We start from the raw sequence: 22,298 nt of genomic DNA, 5'->3' as shown, positions 1-22,298 counted from the left end.
AAGATTTTTAGGAAGTAAAGTGAAAGCTATAAGAACTGATAACGGAGGGGAATATGTCAATAATGAATTTCAACAGTTTTGTAAGAATTCTGGTATTTCTCACGAATTAACAAACTCTTTTTGTCCAGAACAGAACGGTGTCAGTGAAGTATTTAACAGGGTAGTTGCTAATGGGGCCACTGTATTGCTTGAGGAAAGCGGTCTAGATAAAAAGTTTTGGCCAGATGCAATGTTGCACTTCGTTTACACCTGGAACAGAGTTTGCCATTCGGGTCAAAGAAAAACCCCATTTGAGCTTTATGGGGGAAATATTCCTTCAGTAAAACACCTTAAACCATTCGGAATCGTGTCTTACGTCGGAATTCCGAAGCAGAAACGTAATAAACTAGACTTAAAAGCTAGAAAAGGTGTTCTCATTGGATATGCCTTTAAGACGAAGGGTTATCGTGTTTATTTCCCAGAAACTGATAAGGTTGTAGAAAGCATTAATATTTCCTTTAATGAGAATTTATTCTATAAAAATGAATTTAAAAGTAATCGCAGTGGAGCGGTGATGGGCCATTGTCATTTTGACGATAAATCTAATTTTTCTTCAGACGATGAAAGTTCCGTGTACGAAGATGCGAGCCAATCCCAGAACGTAGAAAATTCTACCGGTTCAGATCGCGAAATCGACACTACGTCGGAAGATGAAAGTTCCATTGATGAAGAAGTTAGACCCCTAAAAGAAACAACTTGGTTTAGAAAAATAGCACCGCGGAAAGATGGATCGCGAACGGATGTGTATTATTACGAAAAAAATAGTTCGAAACGGTTAAGATCCATTCATGATATCAGAAAGTATTGTAACAGAAATGCTATAGTTTTTGAACCGCATATTTTTAATTTCCAAGGTAAAAATACGTATGAAGGGGAAGTTAATGGTCAATCCACGAGCGCGAATTTTTCTCAATTATGACTAGATGAAGAAGAGATAATTATTCCAAATACTTACAAACAATTTTTAAAGTCAAAACAGAGGGAAAACTGGGAAAATTCCATGAAGGAAGAAATGAAAGTTTTTCGGGAAAGAAAGGTATGGACTTTGACACCACTTCCAGAAAACGCGAATGTAATAGGATGTAGATGGGTATATACTGTTAAACGAAACGAACAGGGCCAAATCGTAAGGTGGAAATCAAGATTGTGTGCACAAGGTCACAAACAAGTTCAATTTGATTCGTACGATTTAACATTCAGCCCAGTTGTATCATTTAGTGTAATCCGTTTCTTTTTCGCATTTCTTGTAATTTTTCAAAAGTGGGAAAATATCCAGTGCGATGTAAAATGTGCATACCTTTATGCTCCCTTAAAAGAAGATGTGTTTATGCAACAACCTCCCGGTTTTGTTGAAAAAGGGAAGGAAAACTATGTGTGTAAACTTCAAAAGGCAATTTACGGACTTCATCAAAGTGGTCGAAATTGGTATTATGAAATCGACAGCGTTTTAGCAAATATAGGTTTTAACAATTTTCAAAGGTGTAATTGTGTTTATATTTTTCAATCCAAAGTAATACTTTTATTATATGTTGATGATATTGTGTTATTCGGGAAAAATAGTAAAAATATTGAATTTGTTTTAAACTTGTTGAATAAACATTTTGACCTTAAAATTTTGGGAAAAACCAAGACACTACTTGGTGTAAATTTTGAAGAATATGAAAATGAAATTAAAATGCATCAAACAAATTATATTACAGAAATTTGTGACCGTTTTAGGCATTTTAACTTTCCAATTTCTTCATTACCTATAAGTAAAGGTATAGTTTATTCCAATTCAAATTGTCCTCAATCAGAAAGTGAAAAACTTGAAATGTCTAAAATTCCTTATAGAAATTTGTTAGGTTGTCTCGCATTTATTGCAAACCGGACCAGACCGGATATTTGCTACGCCGTAAACATATTCAGCCAATTTCAGTCAAATCCTGGAATGTTTCATTGGGGAGGATTACTTAAATTATTAGGTTACGTGTCTCACACTAAAGATTTCAAACTCAGTCTAAAATGTAACAAATTACAAATCGTGGGATTTAGCGATGCTGATTTCGCCAGTAACAAAGATGATAGAACTTCCTTAGGGGGACAAATAATTTCACTTGATAATGCTCCGATTTCTTGGCGTACGTTCAAAGAAAAAAGCATATGCTTGTCAACCATGGAATCAGAATTCGTTGCACTTACGGAAGCAGCAAAAGAATTGCTATGGTTTGACAGAATTTTAGATGAGTGCATTAACTTTGGAATTACCAATAGCCAGAAAGTAAAATCAATATTGTATGCGGATAATCAGGCCACGATAGATTTCTGTAAATCCCCAATTGAAAATTATAGAACGAAGCACATCGATGTTAAATTATTTTTTGTGAGGGACTTAATTTATCAAGAAATTTTCTGCATTAATTTTGTAAGAAGTAAAGAAAACCAAGCTGACGTATTTACAAAACCACTTTCCGGAACTGAACTTGTAAAATTTTATGAAACAGTTTTTCATTAATCACTTTTGCTAACGATGAATATTCAATTTTAAAGATGTAATTTCGACATTGTATCAAGAATTTTTTGATGTATTTGGAAATACTTTTCTGTATTGTGTAATTTTCTCAAAAATGAAATATTCGCGAAATTTTATTATACAATCGAATTTAAATGAGAAATTTTAGGGTATTGAATTTCATGTTAGAATAATTTTTTTTGCAAATTACAGCTCTAATATACACTGTAGTAATTAGCTAAAAATTTAATATGTACATTTTTTTTGCATACTTTATTACGAATGTGTTTATACTTGTGTCTTTGCAAATGTTTTTTTTCTTCTCGAGTTTTAGATTAAAGTCTGGATTGTAATTTGCGATTGGATGCATGTATTTTCGTCCTGATGGAATGTGTTATATCGCCGAACGATGTTTTGTATTATGCTTAATTATTGTTATATTTTCACTTTTCTATAAAGTTATAGAATGGATTTGTGAAACTAGAAGCCAAAGATGTTTTTTTTTTTGAAAAAAAAATTTTATTAGCTGTTTCTTGTAAGATGTAGAGAGGAGGGGCATTGTTAGAAATAGAATTTCTACAAATATCTCTACACTTACTTTTGCCCAGGTAACTGAACTTCACGATAATCAACCGATGCTTTTTCGGATCAACGATCCGAGTGAATCGGAAGTGAGTGATCGGATCGGAAGGGTGACGTAACAGACTCCCGCCATTGGCTTAGCAGGGAGGCGTCTCTGCCACTTGGTGCATCCTCATTGGTTGCGTGGATGTGAGGGCATTGATGTGAATAATGATGAGGACAGACTATTTAATAGCGATCGGAGCTGAGATTCGCTCTCTCTTTTTTAAGACTCGTTCGGTGATGTCTGTCCTGTAAAAGGTAGCTAGGGTAGAGCTCGTATTGTTCGGCGGATTGCCGACTGTGCTTGGCTGATCGTAGTAATAGATTAGCGAGCCGTATTAGGATGAGCTTAACTAACTTGCTAGTCATATTTAATTAATCTTTTTTTACCTTTGGCTTCAGTTATGTTTATACAATTATATTTACATTTTTTCACTTGTTAATAAATTCTAGTTATTTTTTTAAAGAAGTCTCTTCATCAGTTATTCACAGAAAGTAGATGAAATGTTAGTTCTTTCACTAACTCTGCAAGAAGTATTACAGTTAACAGGTGGTATCATTCATCAATGGTATCATGATTCACTGTTGTTTACATTAAAAAAAATCTATCCCATTGAGAGGCCCAAATAAGAAACTAAAGCGTGTACATAAAGGCCAAATACCACGTGACTCGAATATGATCAAAGTTATAGCCATTTAGCGCCATCTATTATCGTTTAAATATTAAATTCAATCGTTCCATTTCGAGAAAGCATATACGTGACGCTGGGACGTCAGCGTCGATCAGAGCGCGTGGCAGATAAGTGACGCTGGGCTGATAGGAGAGGAATCGTTGCGTAGCGTCCGCGTGACGCTGGGTGCGAACGGGTTAATATATTATTAGTACTTGCATTAAGGTTGATTGGGAGAGGATTTAATGCAAGTAAGAAACTTTTGACAACTTTAAAATTACCATTCCTTTCCAAGGCAACCTTCCGAAGAAATGAGCTGAAACTCTTTGAAGCTGTGAAATATGCATCGGAAGAAAATATGCAATTGTCATCAAAAGAAGTTAGAGATCTGAAAGATAGCAGCACTTGCGGCGTGTCTGTAGATGGAACATGGCAGAGACGGGGACATATGTCTCTAAATGGTTGTGTCTCTGCAATTTCGATTGACTCGGGTAAGGTGTTGGACATTGAAGTCATGTCGCAATACTGCAAAACGTGCAGCAGTGGAAAGAGCTGTAATGACCATTTTTGCTCTAATTACACTGGATCGTCTGGTAACATGGAAACCATAGGAACATATAGAATTTTCGAACGATCCGCTGCAACGAGGAATCTTGAATACAATGAATATTACGGAGACGGCGATTCAAAAGCATTCAATAAAGTAAAAGACATTTATGGAGAAAACTCGGTAATAAAACTGGAATGTATAGGACATATTCAAAAGCGAGTAGGCTCCCAATTACGAAAATTGAAAAAGAAAACTTCTGGTCTCGGTGGAAAAGGCAAACTAACAGATAACTTTATTGATAAATTACAGAACTATTACGGTATTGCTATTCGCAGCAATGTAGGAAATTTAGAGAAAATGCAATCAGCAGTCATTGCTGCATTTTTTCATTGCTGCTCTAGCAATGACAAACCAATGCATTGGCAGCGTCCCGAAAGACCAAAAAGTTGGTGCAAGTTTCAGCGTGCCGCGCATCTTGGGAAGAATCTTACAGAAAAGTCACCAGGGCTCCCTGAGAAAATTATAAATATAATCAAACCAATTTACATAGAACTTTGTGACGAGAAGTTACTAAAAAAGTGCTTACATGGACTGACACAAAATAATAACAAGTCCTTTAACAATGTTTTGTGGAACATTATACCGAAAGAGAACTTTGTCCAATTACGAACATTATTATTAGGTTCATACATTGCAGTTATACTGTTTAATTCAGGATACACAGGGCTTGGTCCTGTTTTTAATTATTTGAAAATTAAAGCTGAACCTATACTAAACATTTATAAGGAAATTGATGCAGAGAGGATTGCAAAATCGAGGCGACAAATTCTACCAGCGACCAAGTTATCAAGAAAAATACTAAAAGCTAAAAGAAAGTCGAAGTTAACAGCTAATGAAAAAAAAGAAGGCTTGACTTACAAGTAAGGAGGATTTTGAGGTTCAACTCAAACAAATAGTTGTTCTAGATCAAAATATTTAATTATGTTTTCTAAAAATCTGCGATTTTCAGTTTTTTGTAACTATAAGAGACCTGATTTCTGAAAATGTTCTCTAGATATTGAAATAAAAATTTGTCTGTATATTCAGCTCATTTTGGAATATGATATAAAGCAAAAAAAAAAAAAAAAAAAAAACTTATATTTATGTATTTACAACTGTCACAGCTTTTTTTATTTGAAAATTCGACAATATTATTTGATCGAGCACACAAAAACTTCCATATTTTAGCAATTTTTAAAGGTATTGCAAATATTTTGCTTCACATCACTGGTTAATGTTGCACTAACATGTTACTAGACTAAAAAATAAAATATAGTTATTATAATGTTAAAAATGTTTATGAAAATTGGAGCACAGATGATTACAAAATTGGGATGACAAATACTACCAATAACAAAATTGTCTAAAAAAATATTTAAAGCTAAGATAAAGCTAAAATTATGTGGTAATGAAGCCCAAGAATACTTGATTTATAATTGTGGTGGATTTCAAGAGTGTACAATTTGTTTAAATTTTGTTATTCCAGATTAAAATCTTTAATTGCAATTTCTGAAGAACTGCGATTTTCAGTTTTTTTGTTTACAAAAAACCTGATTTCTAAGAATATTCCAAAGATATTGAAATAAAATTTTGTCTGTACATTCAACTCATTTGGGGGTATGTTTGGTAGCAAAAAATAATTTGTATTTAAGTATTTAACTACTTTTATAGCTTTTTTATTTGAAAGATTGATAATTTTAATCGAAAAAGTCATATATTGTGCATAAAAGTTGTCCTATTTCAGTAATTTAAAACAGTATTATAAATATTTTGCTTCAGAACACAGGTAAGTGTTGTACTAACATATTATTGAAATTAAAAATGAAAAATATTCATTAGAATTCATTATAGAAGGTTTAGCGTAAGTATTAATTTTCGCTATAACTTTACTAAAAAATGCCCGATTTTCAAAAATCAGTGAGAAATCCAATAAAATTGGACTTTATTTCATTGTTTTATTTCCTATTCTAACTGGAAATATTTGTGTTGGATAAAAATTTTATATTTTTCAAAAAAAGTGCTTCGAAGGTAGGCAAATGCGCTTTATCAAATATAGAATATAGGGCAAAACAATAAAAATTTTCAACCATTTTTGAAAAAACCACATGGTTTTTAGAAAAAAACCCACTAGGTTTAAACCAAACAACCCTGCTTAAAACATCGAAAAAACTTAGCATCACTTTTTGTAGCATTAATGATGCTCAATAAATAGAAATATATATATTTAAATGCTGCAATCAAAAATCCAGTTATAATAAACAGGGTTCATACTCTATTTGGATGTAAAAATTCCATGACTTTTCCAAGACTTTTTCATGACTTCAATAAAAATTTTCATGACCTTGTTCAAGAAGAGAATAGCACTATTAATTCTCAAACTTGCTAATTTTTGGAAATGAGCTTTAGCAAAACGTCTACATGAATGCCACAGCCTCATTGAAGCACATACTCGTAATGTAAAAAATATAATTGTAAACTTAAAAAACTAAACTATTCTTATTTGTCTTCATCATTTAAATTTAAGTAAAGTAAAAATGCAGAGAAACAAAAATTATGATACTTAAATGTCTAATTTTTTTTATTATAAACAGGTAGAATGATAATGAAAGGGACAAAGGTTGAATGAGTCATCACTAAGTTTCAATAAATTTGCTTCAAAAGTTGCCTTTCAGTGTCAACAGTGCATTTAATCATCCATCTAACTTGACAGTATTTTGGTTCTTTAAAGTAAAGCCACATAGTTTAGTTCTTTATTTTTTCTAAACCAGATATTTTTTTGAAAAAAACATTCAGTAATGAATCAATCTTCTGATTCAAAAGTACTTGTTTTGTTTACTTATTTGCACATTTTCAAATGCATATAAATTAATAGATTCAGAAATTCCAGAACATGTGTGATTTCTGATATTGAACGCAGCAGTAGGTCGCATGGATTAGTTTTGCGGGCCGTATGTTGTGCACTACTGTTTTAGAGTATTAGAATTCCACTTTTCTGTATTCTATGGCCTGACTAAATTTCTAAAACCTTAACAAATTAAGTTAAACTCTGATAAATTTAATAACAAAGTTCTTACGAGTGATGGAATCAAACTCGGATGCAATTGAATTGCTTTTTTTGAGTGGGCGTGGTAAAACCAAGAATGTGCAACTTTGCTACTACAGAATATAAAACATAATAAGTGTTGAAAGTAACAGTAATTCAAAATAAGAGATGTCCAAATAGTAAAATCACAATACAAAAAAGGCAAGTGGCTGCGACAGAAGTGGATACAATTTTTCAAAATTCAGATTTGATTTTGGGATCTTTCAGTTTGCCACTTTTAATAGCTTTTATGTGCTATACTGTTAAATCACTCAAGATTTCTAACGCTCTTTACATTTTTCCATGACTTGAAACAAATTTCCGTGACCTTCAATGGAAATTTCAATTTTCCATGACTTTTCCAGGTCTGAAATTTGCTTATTTTTTTTTCCATGACTTTCCAAGATTTCCATGACCCGTACAAACCCTGAATAAATCTCAATACATTCAATTGAATTCCTTTTACATACATCTTCAAAACTGAGAAAAAGATAATGAACAAAAAATTACCCTTAAAAGAAGTAGAAAGCATAGTGTCTTGGGTAAACTTGAACATTTTTCTGCTTTTTATGGAACTTTCCTTAATTAATTTAAAATATTCAGATTTTTTCAATGCTTGAATGAATCTTTGACGCTTTTCAGAGTTGTTCTTGACTTTATTTTTACGTGGTTTTGCTAAATCCCAATCCTATTTTTTTAAAAAAAGAAAAAAAAGATGCATTTTTTTTTTAAATTTTTAAATTCAGGCTTTAAAACAGAAAACATGAATCAATTATAAAATATCAGAAAAAGAAAAAAAAAAAAAAAACACTTCAAAAACAGGTTTTACAGCATACACAATACATAACTTCATAAAATGTTTCTAATTTGTTAAAGAATTTTAATTACACTCCCAGGCATAAATGGGTTTAAAAAAATTAATTATTTTTCAAAATATAATACAGCACACCATAATACATAAATTTATATTTAATACAATTTATAAATAGAGTGAAGCATCGGTTATATACTGCTCTTTTATCTGTTTTTATTAATTATAGGTTTTTAAAATTGGTCCCTGCAAAGTCTAATACACATTAATCTATACCTATTATACTTTTTTCGTTTGTACGCTTTTTCATGCAGTCCCTTCAAAAACGTATAAACAGTGCTTCACTGTATTCATATACACCACATTTTCAAGTTTCCACATTACATTGTATGCTATGATATTGGTCAAAATTTATTTTTTATACAGGGTTGGTTGGGATAAGTGAGAAAAAAGTAGGTAACTTTTTGAGAATAGTTTGTGAATAGATCAACTGAGGCAAGTTTTTGGGATCTCAACTTTTTCAAACTAGGGTGCCAGATGGTGAGCGACGACCAAGAATCTTGACCTTCATTTTCCCATGGATATCCGTGGATACAGATATCGGTCACATCACTAGTAAGGACAGAGACAATCACAAGTTGACCAAGCTGTACCCATGCATAAGTTTTCAAAAACATGTTTGATAGTTAATAATGAAGATTTAGGTTTAATATAAAATATTAAGAGGTAGAATGACAAAAATATTTTACTTGAAATATTTTCAACTGCTCGTACATACAACTTTTATTCTTTTCATGCGCACAGTGAAGAAAGAATGTTCCATCAGCCGCAGAATGCCAATATAAAGCATTAGGATAAGTTTGACAGTTCAATGCAGTCCTAACAAATTCAACAAGGAGAGATCCTTTAGCAGGCATCTAAAAATTTAAAGACTCCATTTAATTAGATGCACTAGATATACAATTGAACCTCCTTAGTGCGAGATTCACAGACTATGAAAAATATTTCATTTTAACCAGATCTCATCTTACTTGATGAATTATCAACTCAGCAGACCAAACAAGTATCCATATAAAGCAATATTTACTGTTAAGCAATTTTATGTTGATGAGCTGCAACTTAGTAATGAGTATAAATAAAAAATCTGAATTGAACTCAAAAAAATTCTAAAAAAGCGAATTCTTTATGGAACTGGTGAGAACTAAAAGAAAATTTCATTAACACAAAATGTGTAAGGGTTTTATACAAAACTTTAAATCACAATTAAAAATTCACTAAAATATATTGTCGCCTCAGAGCAACAGTAAGACAATGAATCTCACAAATAACACTAAGATGTCCTACTGTTGCTCTGATGCAACAATATATCATTCTTTAGAAATACAATAGTGGCATATTTCAAAAATAGTGTCTGAGAAAATGAAGGTTTATGTTATATTAATTTTACTTAATTTATATATTAAAACAAAAATGCACTCAAAATAATTACAACATTTTACGATTACTGATTTTATTTCTTTTGTTTTTGTAGTTAAAACTAGAGGAGTGGTGCATTAATAAAGTTTTTAAATTTTTTTCAAAGAAGAACACCATAAATATGTACTACAACTGAAAAGATTATGAACTGTTTTTTCAAATCAATTAATGTTTAGACTATTAACTTCAACATATTAAAAATATACTGCATTGTTTTGCACTTTACAAATACAAAAGTGACAACCAGCAACAGGCTCTGGGCCCAGCTAGACTGGTCCTAGTCAATTTACAATCCCCAGTGAAGATCAATGGCCCTCTTAAAACTATCTACTCCCGTACTCATTACCACCTCTTCCGGTAAGCTGTTCCAAGGTTCCACTACCCTGCTATAATAATAATTTTTCCTAATATTCCATGTTAGCCTGAGATTTAAATAGCTTAAAACAATGACCCCTTGTCCTGTTTTCAGTGCTAAACTTCAGCCCCGTAACATCTTTCATTTTAATAAATTTAAACAACTGAATCATGTCCCCTTGGTCTCTTCTTTGCTCAAGACTGTACATTTTTAGCCTTCTAAGCCTGGAATCATAGTCTAAAGTGAGAAAGTCCATTTATTAGCCTTGTCGCCCGCCTTAAGAACTTTGAATAATAATGAATTGGCTTATTTCAAAAAAGCTGGCTTTTAATTTAACTTTGATTGTTTATATTCTAGAGTTGCTTTTTAGATCTTATTAACAAAGAGGCAGATTTTTAGAGGGGGAGCATGTGGAGGCCCTTGTTCCGGGCAACAAATTCACTCTATTTTTGTGGGTTTTTTTGATGAAACTCGATACAAAACTTACAAATACAAAAGTGATGACCAGCAACAGGCTCTGGGCCCAACTAGACTGGTCTTAGTCAATTTACAATCCCCAGTGAAGATCAATGGCCTTCTTAATACTATCTTACCACCTCTTCCGGTAAGCTGTTCCGAGGTTCCACTACCCTGCTAAAATAATTTTTCCTAATATCCAAGTTAGCCTGAGATTTAAATAGCTTAAAACAATGACCTCTTGTCCTGTTTTCAGTGCTAAACTTCAGCCCCGTAACATCTTTTATTTTAATAAATTTAAGCAACTGAATCATGTCCCCTCGGTCTCTTCTTTACTTAAGACTGTACATGAGCAAAGAAGAGACCAAGGGGACATGATTCAGTTGTTTAAATTTATTAAAATGAAAGATGTTACGGGGCTGAAGTTTAGCACTGAAAACAGGACAAGGGGTCATTGTTTTAAGATGGGTTGCGGAAAAGTCGAAGATCCGCCTTTGCATGTAATTTTAATATAAATGGTGTACTCTTGCAGTTTTATTTAAAATTAGCATTAATAGCAGTAAAGTATATTTTAAGTTGCCCAGTACCAGCTAAATACGCATGTACTGTTCTCTTCATTTTATTGCGAAATCATTAAAATATAGCATAGGGCCCAAGGCCCATCTGTTTTAAAAAGGCCATTTTAAAAGGTTCACGCATTCAAAATTTTTATGAACCACTAAAAAGAGTTTTAGTACAATAAATGAGTTTCGAAATTACAACATCACTATTTTTTTCAAGAAAATCAGAACAGAAAAGATATAAATCATTGCGCATTGTATTAAATGCAATATTCCATCGAAAAATATTTAGGCAAACTAGTAAAATTTAGCAAGATAAAATTCAACAAATGAACTCATAATCTAAAATTTACTTCTCAAAAATTCTGTAAAATTTCAGAAGCTGCAGGTGAAACGTAAACGTCTGTAGTTCAACTAAGGGAATTTCCCGCATCTTCCGAAAAAAAAAAATTTTTTTAGTTTAACTTTCGCCGAAACCAAACACAAACTTGTGAAGATAATCTTCTTCTTTTGCGATAAAAAAAAATGCAAAAAGTTATGAAAACTGTCGTCACTGAGCATGTCGTATACACGACGTTGATTGGTTAAATATTAACACAGCATTTTTATTGGCGTATTTATCGCTTTTTGAGGCATAAATATCGAGTAAAAAACATTGAGTTCAATGAAAAAAACTACCTCAAGTCTCGCCTAGTTAGCAAACCTGCGTGAGAGGTTGCCGAACAATATGTTAGGAACAATAGGCACCAACGCAAATTCGGGAAATACTGTAAAGATTAATGATAGATGGAGAAAATAGCTTAGCTCGAAAATAAATCCAGACAAAATTCAGAAATGATTCTAGCTTTTAGCTCTTGATACGAAATCGCAGACCAAAATTATTTTGGTCAAAAAATCTGGCAATAAGTTAAACGTATTTTTGTTTACCATCGTAGCGGCACATCGGTTTCAGATTAGTTAACTTGTAATGTCATTTTCTAATTTATCTTTTTAATTATCATTTTCCATTCAGTTGAAAGAAATGGCTAAAAATGAACCTCTCCCAACTATAGCTCAAATAACTGCTGACACAATCACTAAACTCGCTAACAAGTATTGGTCTCCAGGCATCTTCTTAAAACAACCTCAATACGATCCTAATATTATTACTGAGATATATAATGAAGAGCTCCTGGGGTCTGATTTTGCAATTAAACGTATTATGTATCTGGAATTCAGCCAATATTTAGAAAATTATCTATGGCCGAATTACAAAAGTGGAGCAACTCACGCACACATGATGTCGATCGTTATTATGGTGAATGAAAAATTTCGTGAAAGAGTACCTGCTTGGGAAGCTTTTAAAAGAAGACCTGATCATTTCCCTGCATTTTTTAAACAAGTATTAAAAAGTGTGTTAGATGAATCGATATTATTAAAAGAAAGAACCTCTTTGTTAATATTTCTCATTCATTGTTTTAATAGTTGCGAAGTAGAAAACATACGAGACAATGTAAAGAAAATTGTATCGTTAGCTGTGTGGTTTAATATCCTCCCTGAAAGAAGAGATCAAGAGTTTAAGAAGTGTACCGTCTTAATAAAATATTGGAATAAACTAAAGAAGAAGGATAAAAGTTTAAGTGAAGAGGAGTTGGAATCGGTTACTTTTGATCGAAAGTTCATTTCTCAGTTAATTCACAACTTTTTCAATATCTTAGAAAGTATTCCAAATAAGGAAAAGTGCCCAGACCTCGATAAAGATTCCTGGGAAAAAGTTCATTATTGCGAACGATTTATTGAACTGTTAGTTGATTTAGAGGCTCTACCTTTAACAAGACGCTTTTGTAATGTATTAATAGATGACTGTCATGTTGTTGTTAAATGTCACTTATCTAACCTTACCAAAAGAACAGAAGGCCGATTGTTTTCTCAATTGCTTGATATTTTGAAATTTTATTCTAGGTTTGAGGTTAATGAATTTACTGGTGAGCCTCTTAGTGATAATGATATGATGTTGTTACATTATGCATTATTCACAAATGTTCAGAGAGCTGCATTTAAGAAATTCCCAGATCTTAAGCAATTTTACTTAGCAAATGTTGCTAGTGTAGACACAAGAGAAAATCTTGAAAAAATATTTTCATCTTTGAACAATGAAACATTGCATGACATTGCAGCATTTGTAAGGCTTTTGCCCATGGATGTTCAAAAGCCGTATGAAAATCAGTTCCTTTTGGAACTACTGATCTCAAAGTTAGAAAAACGAGATTCTCAACTGGAAGCCTTAAATCAAATGCCATTATATCCAACTGAGAAAATAATCTGGGATGAAAATATCGTACCCTCGGAATATTTTTCTGGTGAAGGCTGTCTGGCACTGCCCAAACTGAACTTGCAGTTTCTAACATTGCATGATTATTTGTTCAGAAATTTTAACTTGTTTCGTTTGGAGTCAACATATGAAATTCGACAAGATATTGAAGACGCCATAAGAAGATTGAGACCTTGGCAAACTGAAGTTGGTGACGTCATGTTTGGCGGATGGGCTCGTATGGCTCAGCCTATCACATCATTTACTATCATAGAAGTTGGAAAGCCTAACATTGGTGAAAAACAACCGTCAAGAGTTCGAGCAGATGTGACAGTAACTCTAAGCACAAGGCATGAAATCAAGTCGGAATGGGAAGCTTTAAGGAAGCATGATGTCTGTTTTCTGATTACAGTAAAACCAAAATCATTACCCGGTACAGCATATGATACAAAACAACCTTTTGTCCCTCAAGTTGGACTTACTTATGTGAGAGGTTGTGAAATTGAAGGTATGCTCAGTCCTACTGGTAAAGTTATAGAAGAAGGACCAGAACCTAAGCCCAAATTTGAAGGTGATAAAAGAACTTTCCGTGTTTGGCTAGACTGTAATCAATATCGACAGGACATGTTGAATGCAGTTGGAGGCAAGGAGGATGTTTATGAAACATTTAATGTAATAATGAGAAGAAAACCAAAAGAGAATAACTTTAAAGCTGTTTTGGAAACTATTCGTAATCTGATGAATACTGAATGTGTTGTTCCTGATTGGTTGCACGATATTGTACTTGGTCACGGAGATCCTGGTGCTGCTCATTATTCAAAAATTGAAAACCAAATAAAAGAATTTAATTTTAATGACACTTTTCTTGAAATTGATCATTTAAGAAAGAGCTTTCCTGGTGTTGAGATAAGTGTCGATGTGGATGATCCAAAAAAATTGATTCCACCATTTAAAATTAAATTTGAAGATAAAAAAAATTGTGATGATGTTGCTCAAAATCAGGATGCATCTAAAAAGCTGATTGTTGTTCCTCATGTACTGCTTAGTAGAGGCCCATATTTATATGAACAGCCTAAGAAAAATATGGTACATTTTACTCCGACGCAAATTGAAGCAATTCGATCAGGCATGCAGCTAGGTTTAACAATGGTAGTGGGCCCTCCTGGAACAGGTAAAACAGATGTTGCTGTTCAGATTATTTCCAACTTGTACCATAATTTTCCTAATCAAAGAACATTGATAGTTACTCATTCCAATCAAGCACTGAATCAACTATTTGAAAAGATTATGGCTTTAGATATCGATGAAAGGCATCTTCTACGTTTGGGACATGGGGAAGAATCTTTAGAAACGGAAAAAGATTTTAGTCGATATGGTCGAGTGAATTTTGTTCTGGCTAAGCGTTTGCAATTACTTAATGAAGTGAAATTGTTGCAAGAAAGCTTAAATGTGCCTGGTGATGTTTCTTACACCTGTGAAACTGCTGGACATTTTTATATGTATCATGTACTGGCGAGATGGGAAGAATTCATAAGTAAGGTAAAGCCTGGGAAAGGTAAAAAGGTTCCGGTAGGAATGGTAGGGGAGTTTTTTCCATTTAAGAAATTTTTTGACAGCGCTCCTCAGCCCCTTTTCAAAGCTAAGGCATTTGAAGAAGATATTGAAGTAGCAGAAGGATGCTTTCGTTACATCAAGAAGATTTTCTCTCAGTTAGATGAATTTAGGGCATTTGAGCTCCTCAGGAGTGGATTAGATCGATCTCAGTATCTGCTTGTGAAAGAAGCTAAAATAATTGCAATGACTTGCACCCACGCTGCTTTGAAAAGAAAAGAACTTGTAGAATTGGGATTTACATATGACAACATTTTAATGGAGGAATCCGCTCAGATTCTTGAAATTGAAACTTTCATCCCACTTTTGTTACAGAATCCTCACGATGGGTTTAATCGGTTGAAACGATGGATCATGATAGGGGACCACCATCAACTTCCACCTGTGATTAAAAACATGGCTTTTCAAAAGTACAGTAATATGGAACAGTCTTTGTTTACTAGGTAACTAAATTCTTTTTAATCTTATTACAGCAAATACAGAGCTAATGCACCTTCTGTGTGACTTTTTGGTATTGGTGCCAAAAAGTCACATCTTATTTTTAATTTTGTTTGTCTGTTAATTATTTCAGGAGCCTTTTAATATTTCTTTACGAAGCTTTTAATGAAAATTGTAGTAATTTTCATTCATAATGGAGGGCAATAAAAAGTTGAAGCTAAAAAAATTTATTCTTGCAACTGATACAGAAAGATTGCAAAATATGTCTATGTTGTGGGTGGCAATCAATTACACACGTTTCAATTGCCATTTTACAACTTAGTCGCTGCATGGCGAGTGATGACCACTAATTTTCACCTATAGGGGTATTTTATATTAGCTTCTCCGGTAATTGTACTGCAATCTTTTAACATCTTCTTTTGGTTTATGTTAATTCTTATTTTCTCATAAGCACACAATCAATGCAAAACATATTGAGCAGAAATAGAAGGCTATTTTTAGTATGAATGATTTTAATTCAGGGTTCATACAGGTCATGGAAATCCTGGAAAGTCATGGGGGGGGGGGGGGGGGAAATCAAATTTCAGACCTGGAAAAAAGTCACGGAAAATCAAAATTTTCATTCAGAGTCTTGGAAATTTATTCAAAGTCATGGAAAAACATCCTGGGTAAAGAGAAAGTAACAGAAGCTTAAAGAGCATTACAAAAATTGAGTGATTTTACAGTAAAAGCTATTACAACTGGAAAATTAAACGATCCCAAAAACAAATCTGAATTTTGAAATCTCATTGCATCCACTTCTGTAGCAGCCGCTCGTCTTTTTTTGCAATGTGAGTTTACTGCTTGGACATTGCTCCTTTTGAATTTGCCATTGTTTTCAACACTTTTTATATTTTATTTTCTGTAGTAGCGAACTTGCACATTCTTGATTTTGCCTTGCCTACTCAAAAAACACAATATTAACTGCATCCCAGTTCTTTCCTATCACTCCTAAAAACTTTATTATTCAATTTATCAGAGTTTATCAATTTGTTGAAGGTTTTAGAAAATAAAGATCTTTAATCAGGCAATAAAATACAGAAACAGGAGAACTCTTATACTCTAAAGCACGGCCCATAAAACTAATCCATGCGACCCACTGCTACGTTCAACGTCAGGAATCAAACACTATGTTCTAAAATTTCTGAACCTATTAATTTATATACGTTTAAAAATGTGCAAATAAGTAAACAAGTACGTATGAATCTGAAGATATATTCGCTACTGAATTTTTAAAATGAAATAAAATAGCTGGTTTAGAAATATATGATTTTACTAAAGAATGTGGCTTTAATTTAAAGAACCAAAATACTGTCAAGTTATGTGGATGATTAAATGCACTATTGACACTAAAAGGCAACTTTTGAAGCAAATTTATTGAAACTTAGTAATGACTTATTCATTTTTACTTTACTTAAACTTACATGAAGAAAACAAATAAGAATAGTTTAGGTTTTTATGTGCACACTGGTATTTTTTCAAGCACAAGTAAGTGCTTAAATAAGGTAGTGGCATTCACCTAGAAGTTTTTTGCTAATATTAGTTTCCAAATATTGGCAAGTTTGATAAATAGTACTATTCTTGTCGTGTAACAAAATCATGACAATTTTTATGAAGTCTTGGGAAAAGTCATGGAATTTTTTCATCCGAATAGAGTATGAATCCTGTTTATTGTATCAATCAATATCTTGTATAAGGCATATATAGTCAAAATGAGCAGCAAGGTATCATTGAAATTATATGCCACTACTATTACACACAGAGGCGTAGCTAGACCCGACTTTCGGGGGGGGGGGGGGGGTTACGTCTTTTATTTTTTATATGTATATATATATATATATATATATATATATATATATGTGTGTGTGTGTGTGTGAACTTTTACATACTTTGGAATGGGGTGCCCCAAGTTCGATACTTGTGTCAAACAAAACAAAATCAAAGAATTTTTTTTTTAATTTATTTTTTGTAATGTTTTGGAAAATTTAACTTTTTTTTCCTTTTTCTCCATTTAATTTAAAGTGAAACTTTCTAGCAACAGGTCTAGTCAAAACCAGTCTATCCAAATCAGGGGGAAAATCAAATATCTGATGAGCGTGTTCCGTTCATTTCAGTGTGACTGCTTAATTTAGAGGCTAACACACATCTACAAAAGCTGGCATCCCTGAAAGCTAATAGATGGATCCATTTCCGCCTGTGAACTGGATGTTCGACTTTCAATCTCATCGGTGGTCAGACTATTTTTACAAACTTGGTTCGCACTAAAAGCATGAAATAAAATTTAAAAAAAACTTCTTGATTATAACCTGCAAAAAATGAAATGACTTTTCATATCGTTATATTTATATGTTGCTTTGTATATGTATTTACATTTATGCTAGTTCTAAAGCAATTAATAAAATTTGAATTAAAAAAGAGGGAAGAAATATAGGCGGTAGAAAGTTATTTGCACAAAGCTGCATACCATCTGTTCTCCTTTCAAGTTTTTATTTTTAATTTTATTACCTGCTTTAGAATTTATATAAATATCTATTTGAGAGAGCAACAGCAATTTTCGAGTGTTATAAACAGAAATCTTGTTTATTTTCTACTTTTTAATGCGAACCAAGCTAACAGAAATAGTACAGAACAGTCTAGATTCATTTCGTTTTTAAACATTTTATTCCTGTAATGCTATGCAGTTTTTCTTTTAAATTAAAATAAAATTTCCTTCAGAAGGGTTCGATGGAATTAATGCTGCTTCAGCACTTCGTACTCGTTTTCTTCAGAGGATGTTAACTTTCTCTTTTTAGAGCAACCATTTTCGTCATTTACATTTTTTTTTTTGGGGGGGGGGGTTAAAAAGCTTGTTATCGGTTTTGCTCTCTTCATTATACAACAACGTGCACTTAGAATATACTATTCTAAATAGTTCAGACTAAACGTTTTTAAAAGAATACGCAGTAAATATTGGCTGACATTTTCGACAAATCGATGTGATTGCGGTGGATTTTCTGGTTAGCAAAGGCCGTTTTGACTATCACAGCACAACGCCAACAACAACCTTATGTCTCGAATTCCGGCTATGCTATCATTTTCGGATTCGAAGCCCAATGATCTTCAAAGCAGCAAGCAAAAGCATTTTCTTCAACTCGAAACAGAAAGGGCTGAGGGGGCAAAAAAAGGAGAAATGCGTTCCACGAATAGGTTTTTTAGGAAAATTAACGAAAGGACAGTCGTTTCGAGCACTTTCTTGGAAGAAGAGTAAAGGGGTGAAATTCACAGGTTGAGTATTAGTTGCATTATGGATGAGTATTTCAAGTTCATGGTTAAAGGTCATTCAAGTTAAAAGCCATTTTGCTCTGTTATCTGGTTTAGTACTGTTCTGTGATCGCTCTCTTTCTTAAAATTATGATTCCTTAAAGAAAACCAAGATGATAGGAGGGAAGTTTAAGATTTTTTCAAGTAAAGAAAAAAGGAAAATCCTAGAATATTGGCCAGGTTAGATTTGCAGCAATTGCTAACCTCAAGAGGATAAATAATTAATCAAAAAACAAGAAAAAGAAAAAATCAGGCACCAAAAAGCAATAAAAGACGTTTTCTTCAAAAAGATATGCTCCAAGTTTCTTTAAACTGGCAATAAAGCACATAATAATGTAATAATAGAACAAAGACCTAACAAAACTAATACAGAAGAATTTTGATCAAGAGCCCATGTTCTCTATAGTATCGATTTCAAATTTTCACCATCATATTCCAAATTTCTATAAAGTTTCTTAAAGCCCCCGTATCTTAAAACCTCTTTATCTCGATTTTTTTTCCTTCCTGTGAAATTCGAAACGTACAGATTCAACTGTATGTAATATTCCCACTGCGCTGCTCATAAAATTAAACATACTTAACAATTTTCAGAATCTATGACGAAAAAAGACTACATATTCGTAGATTTAACAAATCAATCTCATTTCTAAAGAGAAGTGTGAAATTTCACTCAATTATCAAAAAAATGTTGCAGCACAGTGAGGAGTGAGGCGTCTTTACGCTTGAGGGTCACTCATTGAGCTGATTTTCAATGGCACTGGAGGGGGGGGGGAGGAGAACGAAGTGAAATTTTGACCACTGTTATTCAGAAAAAAAAAAATTTTTTTATTTTTTTTCTTTTCTTTTTCTTTTCTCTTCTCTTTTTTTTCTCTTCTCTTTTCTTTCTCTTCTCTTTTTCTTTCTTTCTCTCTCTCTCTCTCCTTTTTTTTGGGACAAACATTTCGGGGGGGGGGGGTTTTGTCCCCAAAACCCCCCCCTTAGCTACGCCCCTGATTACACATTACCTGCTTTTTACCTGTTACATTACTTTTTTTTTTCGTTTTAGTATTTCAAAGCATGCTACTTACACTATATTAAAGAAAATATGCTACAAATTTGTGTATGAAAAAATTTAAACTGCCCTCTCACTTCAAAAAGTAAAGGGGCCTATCCCTCTCATTTTTCAGAGTTAAAAATTAATGATCAATTGAAAAAAAATTTCCTATGGGTTTGATTGATTTACAGTGAAGCACCATTTATACATTTCTCTTTTATACGTTTTTATCAATTACATGTTTTTTAAATTGGTCCCTGCAGAGTCATACACTTTAACATAGACCTGTTATACATTTTTTCATTTACACGCTTGTTTCATACAGTCACTTCAAAAACGTATAAACGTTGCTTCTCACTGTATTTCACAAAAAGAAAAACTGAAAATTCCAAATAAAGGAACTTTTCTCACCTTATTTCATAGGAATGGAACTTTAAAATGGTAGGGGAAAGTGTACGGTGGCCATCCATCCTGATTTTTGATGCCATATTCCATTTTTAGAAATTAATAAATCAGTAGCATTAAATAAGTAATGTAGCCTAATTTTACAAAAAAAAAAAAAAAAAAACCTCAAAAGCCATGCCCTCTAACCTTCACACTTCTTTTGACCTTTTTCATGCACCAGCTGCCTATGCCAAAGTGGAAAGTGGGATCTCTATAGTCCCTGAGAAAAATAGCCTGCTTAGGAATTTGTAGATTGGTTGCTGGGAAAAAATTCAGTTATTTTGAGAAGGAAATTATTTGAATGTGGTGGCTTAATGGAGGGCAAGTTAGCATTAAATTATTTAGAGATACTTTATGTTATGCTAGTGGTACCCTCACGGCTTTGCCCGTAATAGAAAAATTTAAACGTCTTTTGGTTCGCTTGTATATTTACAAATAATGTATGGTAAATTTTCTCGCCAATTGGCTTGAACCCATGTTACGGTTCCACGTTATGATAATTTCGTAATTTACTCGTCCGTCTAATGATAATTTTGTTCTTGAAATTGGAATAGAAAAAGAACCACATCGAATTTTCAAAAAATCGCTTCGAGGTGCACACCCCTACGCTACAAACTAACTTTGTGCCAAATTTCATGAAAATCGACCAAATGGTCTAGGCGCTATGTGCGTCACAGAGATCCTGACAGACAGAGATCCCGACAGAGAGTCTTTCTGCTTTATTATTAGTAAAGATTATGTGCTGGTGGTTTGATGGAGATGGCTGGGGTCACATATGAAGAGAAGGAACTTATTTATGAAAAAAGTTTATTTTTATTGTGCACATGATTGTTTGAAAGTTATTGTTTGCAGCATGTCTTTTTATTACTGTTTGCCTTGAATTTTTACAAAAAAAAAAAAACTTTAATTGAATACATGTTTATTAATGCTCACAAAATTTAGATTTCATATTTACAGTTAATGTGATATGCTGTAAGCAGTGCAGTTATGCTACTGTTATTTGTGTATATTTCTTTCACAAGAAAGATAGACTAGATATAAGCAAGAAAATATGTCATTTGTCGGCATCAGTAGGTAGACCTCAAGATTTAGAAAATTTTCAAGTGGCCAATGGCCACCAGACTCAAAAAACTTGGTGGCCACCAGTTTTACTGGGCTTCAAAAACAGCGCTCTAGTACGAGAAAGGGGGTGGGGGAGTGGGATTTCAATACAAGAGGCATTGGGTGAAGGTTGGGAGCTCCTGAAGCAAATGGTTTATTCCACCCATTTTAAAGTTTCATACGAAAAAAAAATCATTAAACAAAAATAAAGTAGTGTACACAATACCATGGTCCCACAGTGAAAAAAAAAAAAAAAAAAAAAGAATTTCCCATAAAAACAACAACAAATTCCCTTAAAATATTTTTGTAAATGATTGCAAACGCCATGGCAGTAAAAATCAACATGCTTTTTTCAGGTAACTAGTTGAATGAAAAGAATTAATTGTAAGAAAATTAGCACGAAGGGAATAGAAAAAATATTAGAGAAACATGATTTGAATTTTTTCAATAATTAAGGTTATTAGTTTTTTTTTTTTTTTGGCATAAAAATTTTTAACTACAATCCTCCTCCAGTAATATACAATTTGGCATTTATCAAGAATAGATTTCCAAAAAAAAAAAAACATTCTTTTTGCATTATTTGAACTAAGAGTATGACCAAACATGGCGACTATGTTCCATATGCAGCGTCGCCATGTTAGGATGACTATGAAGAGAAAACGATCAAAGGACTGGCTATTTGGCTTATATTTCAATCTGATGCGATTGAAGATTAAAAAATTACAACAGTTATTTGAATAAATAGAAACTAGCCCCTTTTGTTTAAACAATTTTCAATGGAACGTATTCCTAATCGATCACGAGTATTAGCGTCCACATGACAGCAGAAATATAAGATATAGTTTATAGAAATATAGTTTTTTTTCTTTGTATTTTTAATGTATAGGA

At 32.8% G+C, this 22,298-nt stretch overlaps 1 protein-coding gene across 1 annotated transcript in view; it reads left to right on the top strand.

Annotated features, from left to right (window-relative positions):
- Window positions 1–22,298, top strand: part of LOC129222494 (RNA helicase aquarius-like) — a 40,759-nt gene that overhangs the window by 1,670 nt on the left and 16,791 nt on the right. The window contains 2 exon segments of the mRNA XM_054857007.1: window positions 597–712; window positions 12,167–15,498. Coding sequence (XP_054712982.1) covers window positions 597–712; window positions 12,167–15,498 — 3,448 coding nt within the window.

This window comes from Uloborus diversus, chromosome 5 (genome assembly GCF_026930045.1).
Source record: "Uloborus diversus isolate 005 chromosome 5, Udiv.v.3.1, whole genome shotgun sequence".
NCBI classification, from domain to species: domain Eukaryota; kingdom Metazoa; phylum Arthropoda; class Arachnida; order Araneae; family Uloboridae; genus Uloborus; species Uloborus diversus.
This window is presented reverse-complemented; position numbering and strand designations above follow the sequence as displayed.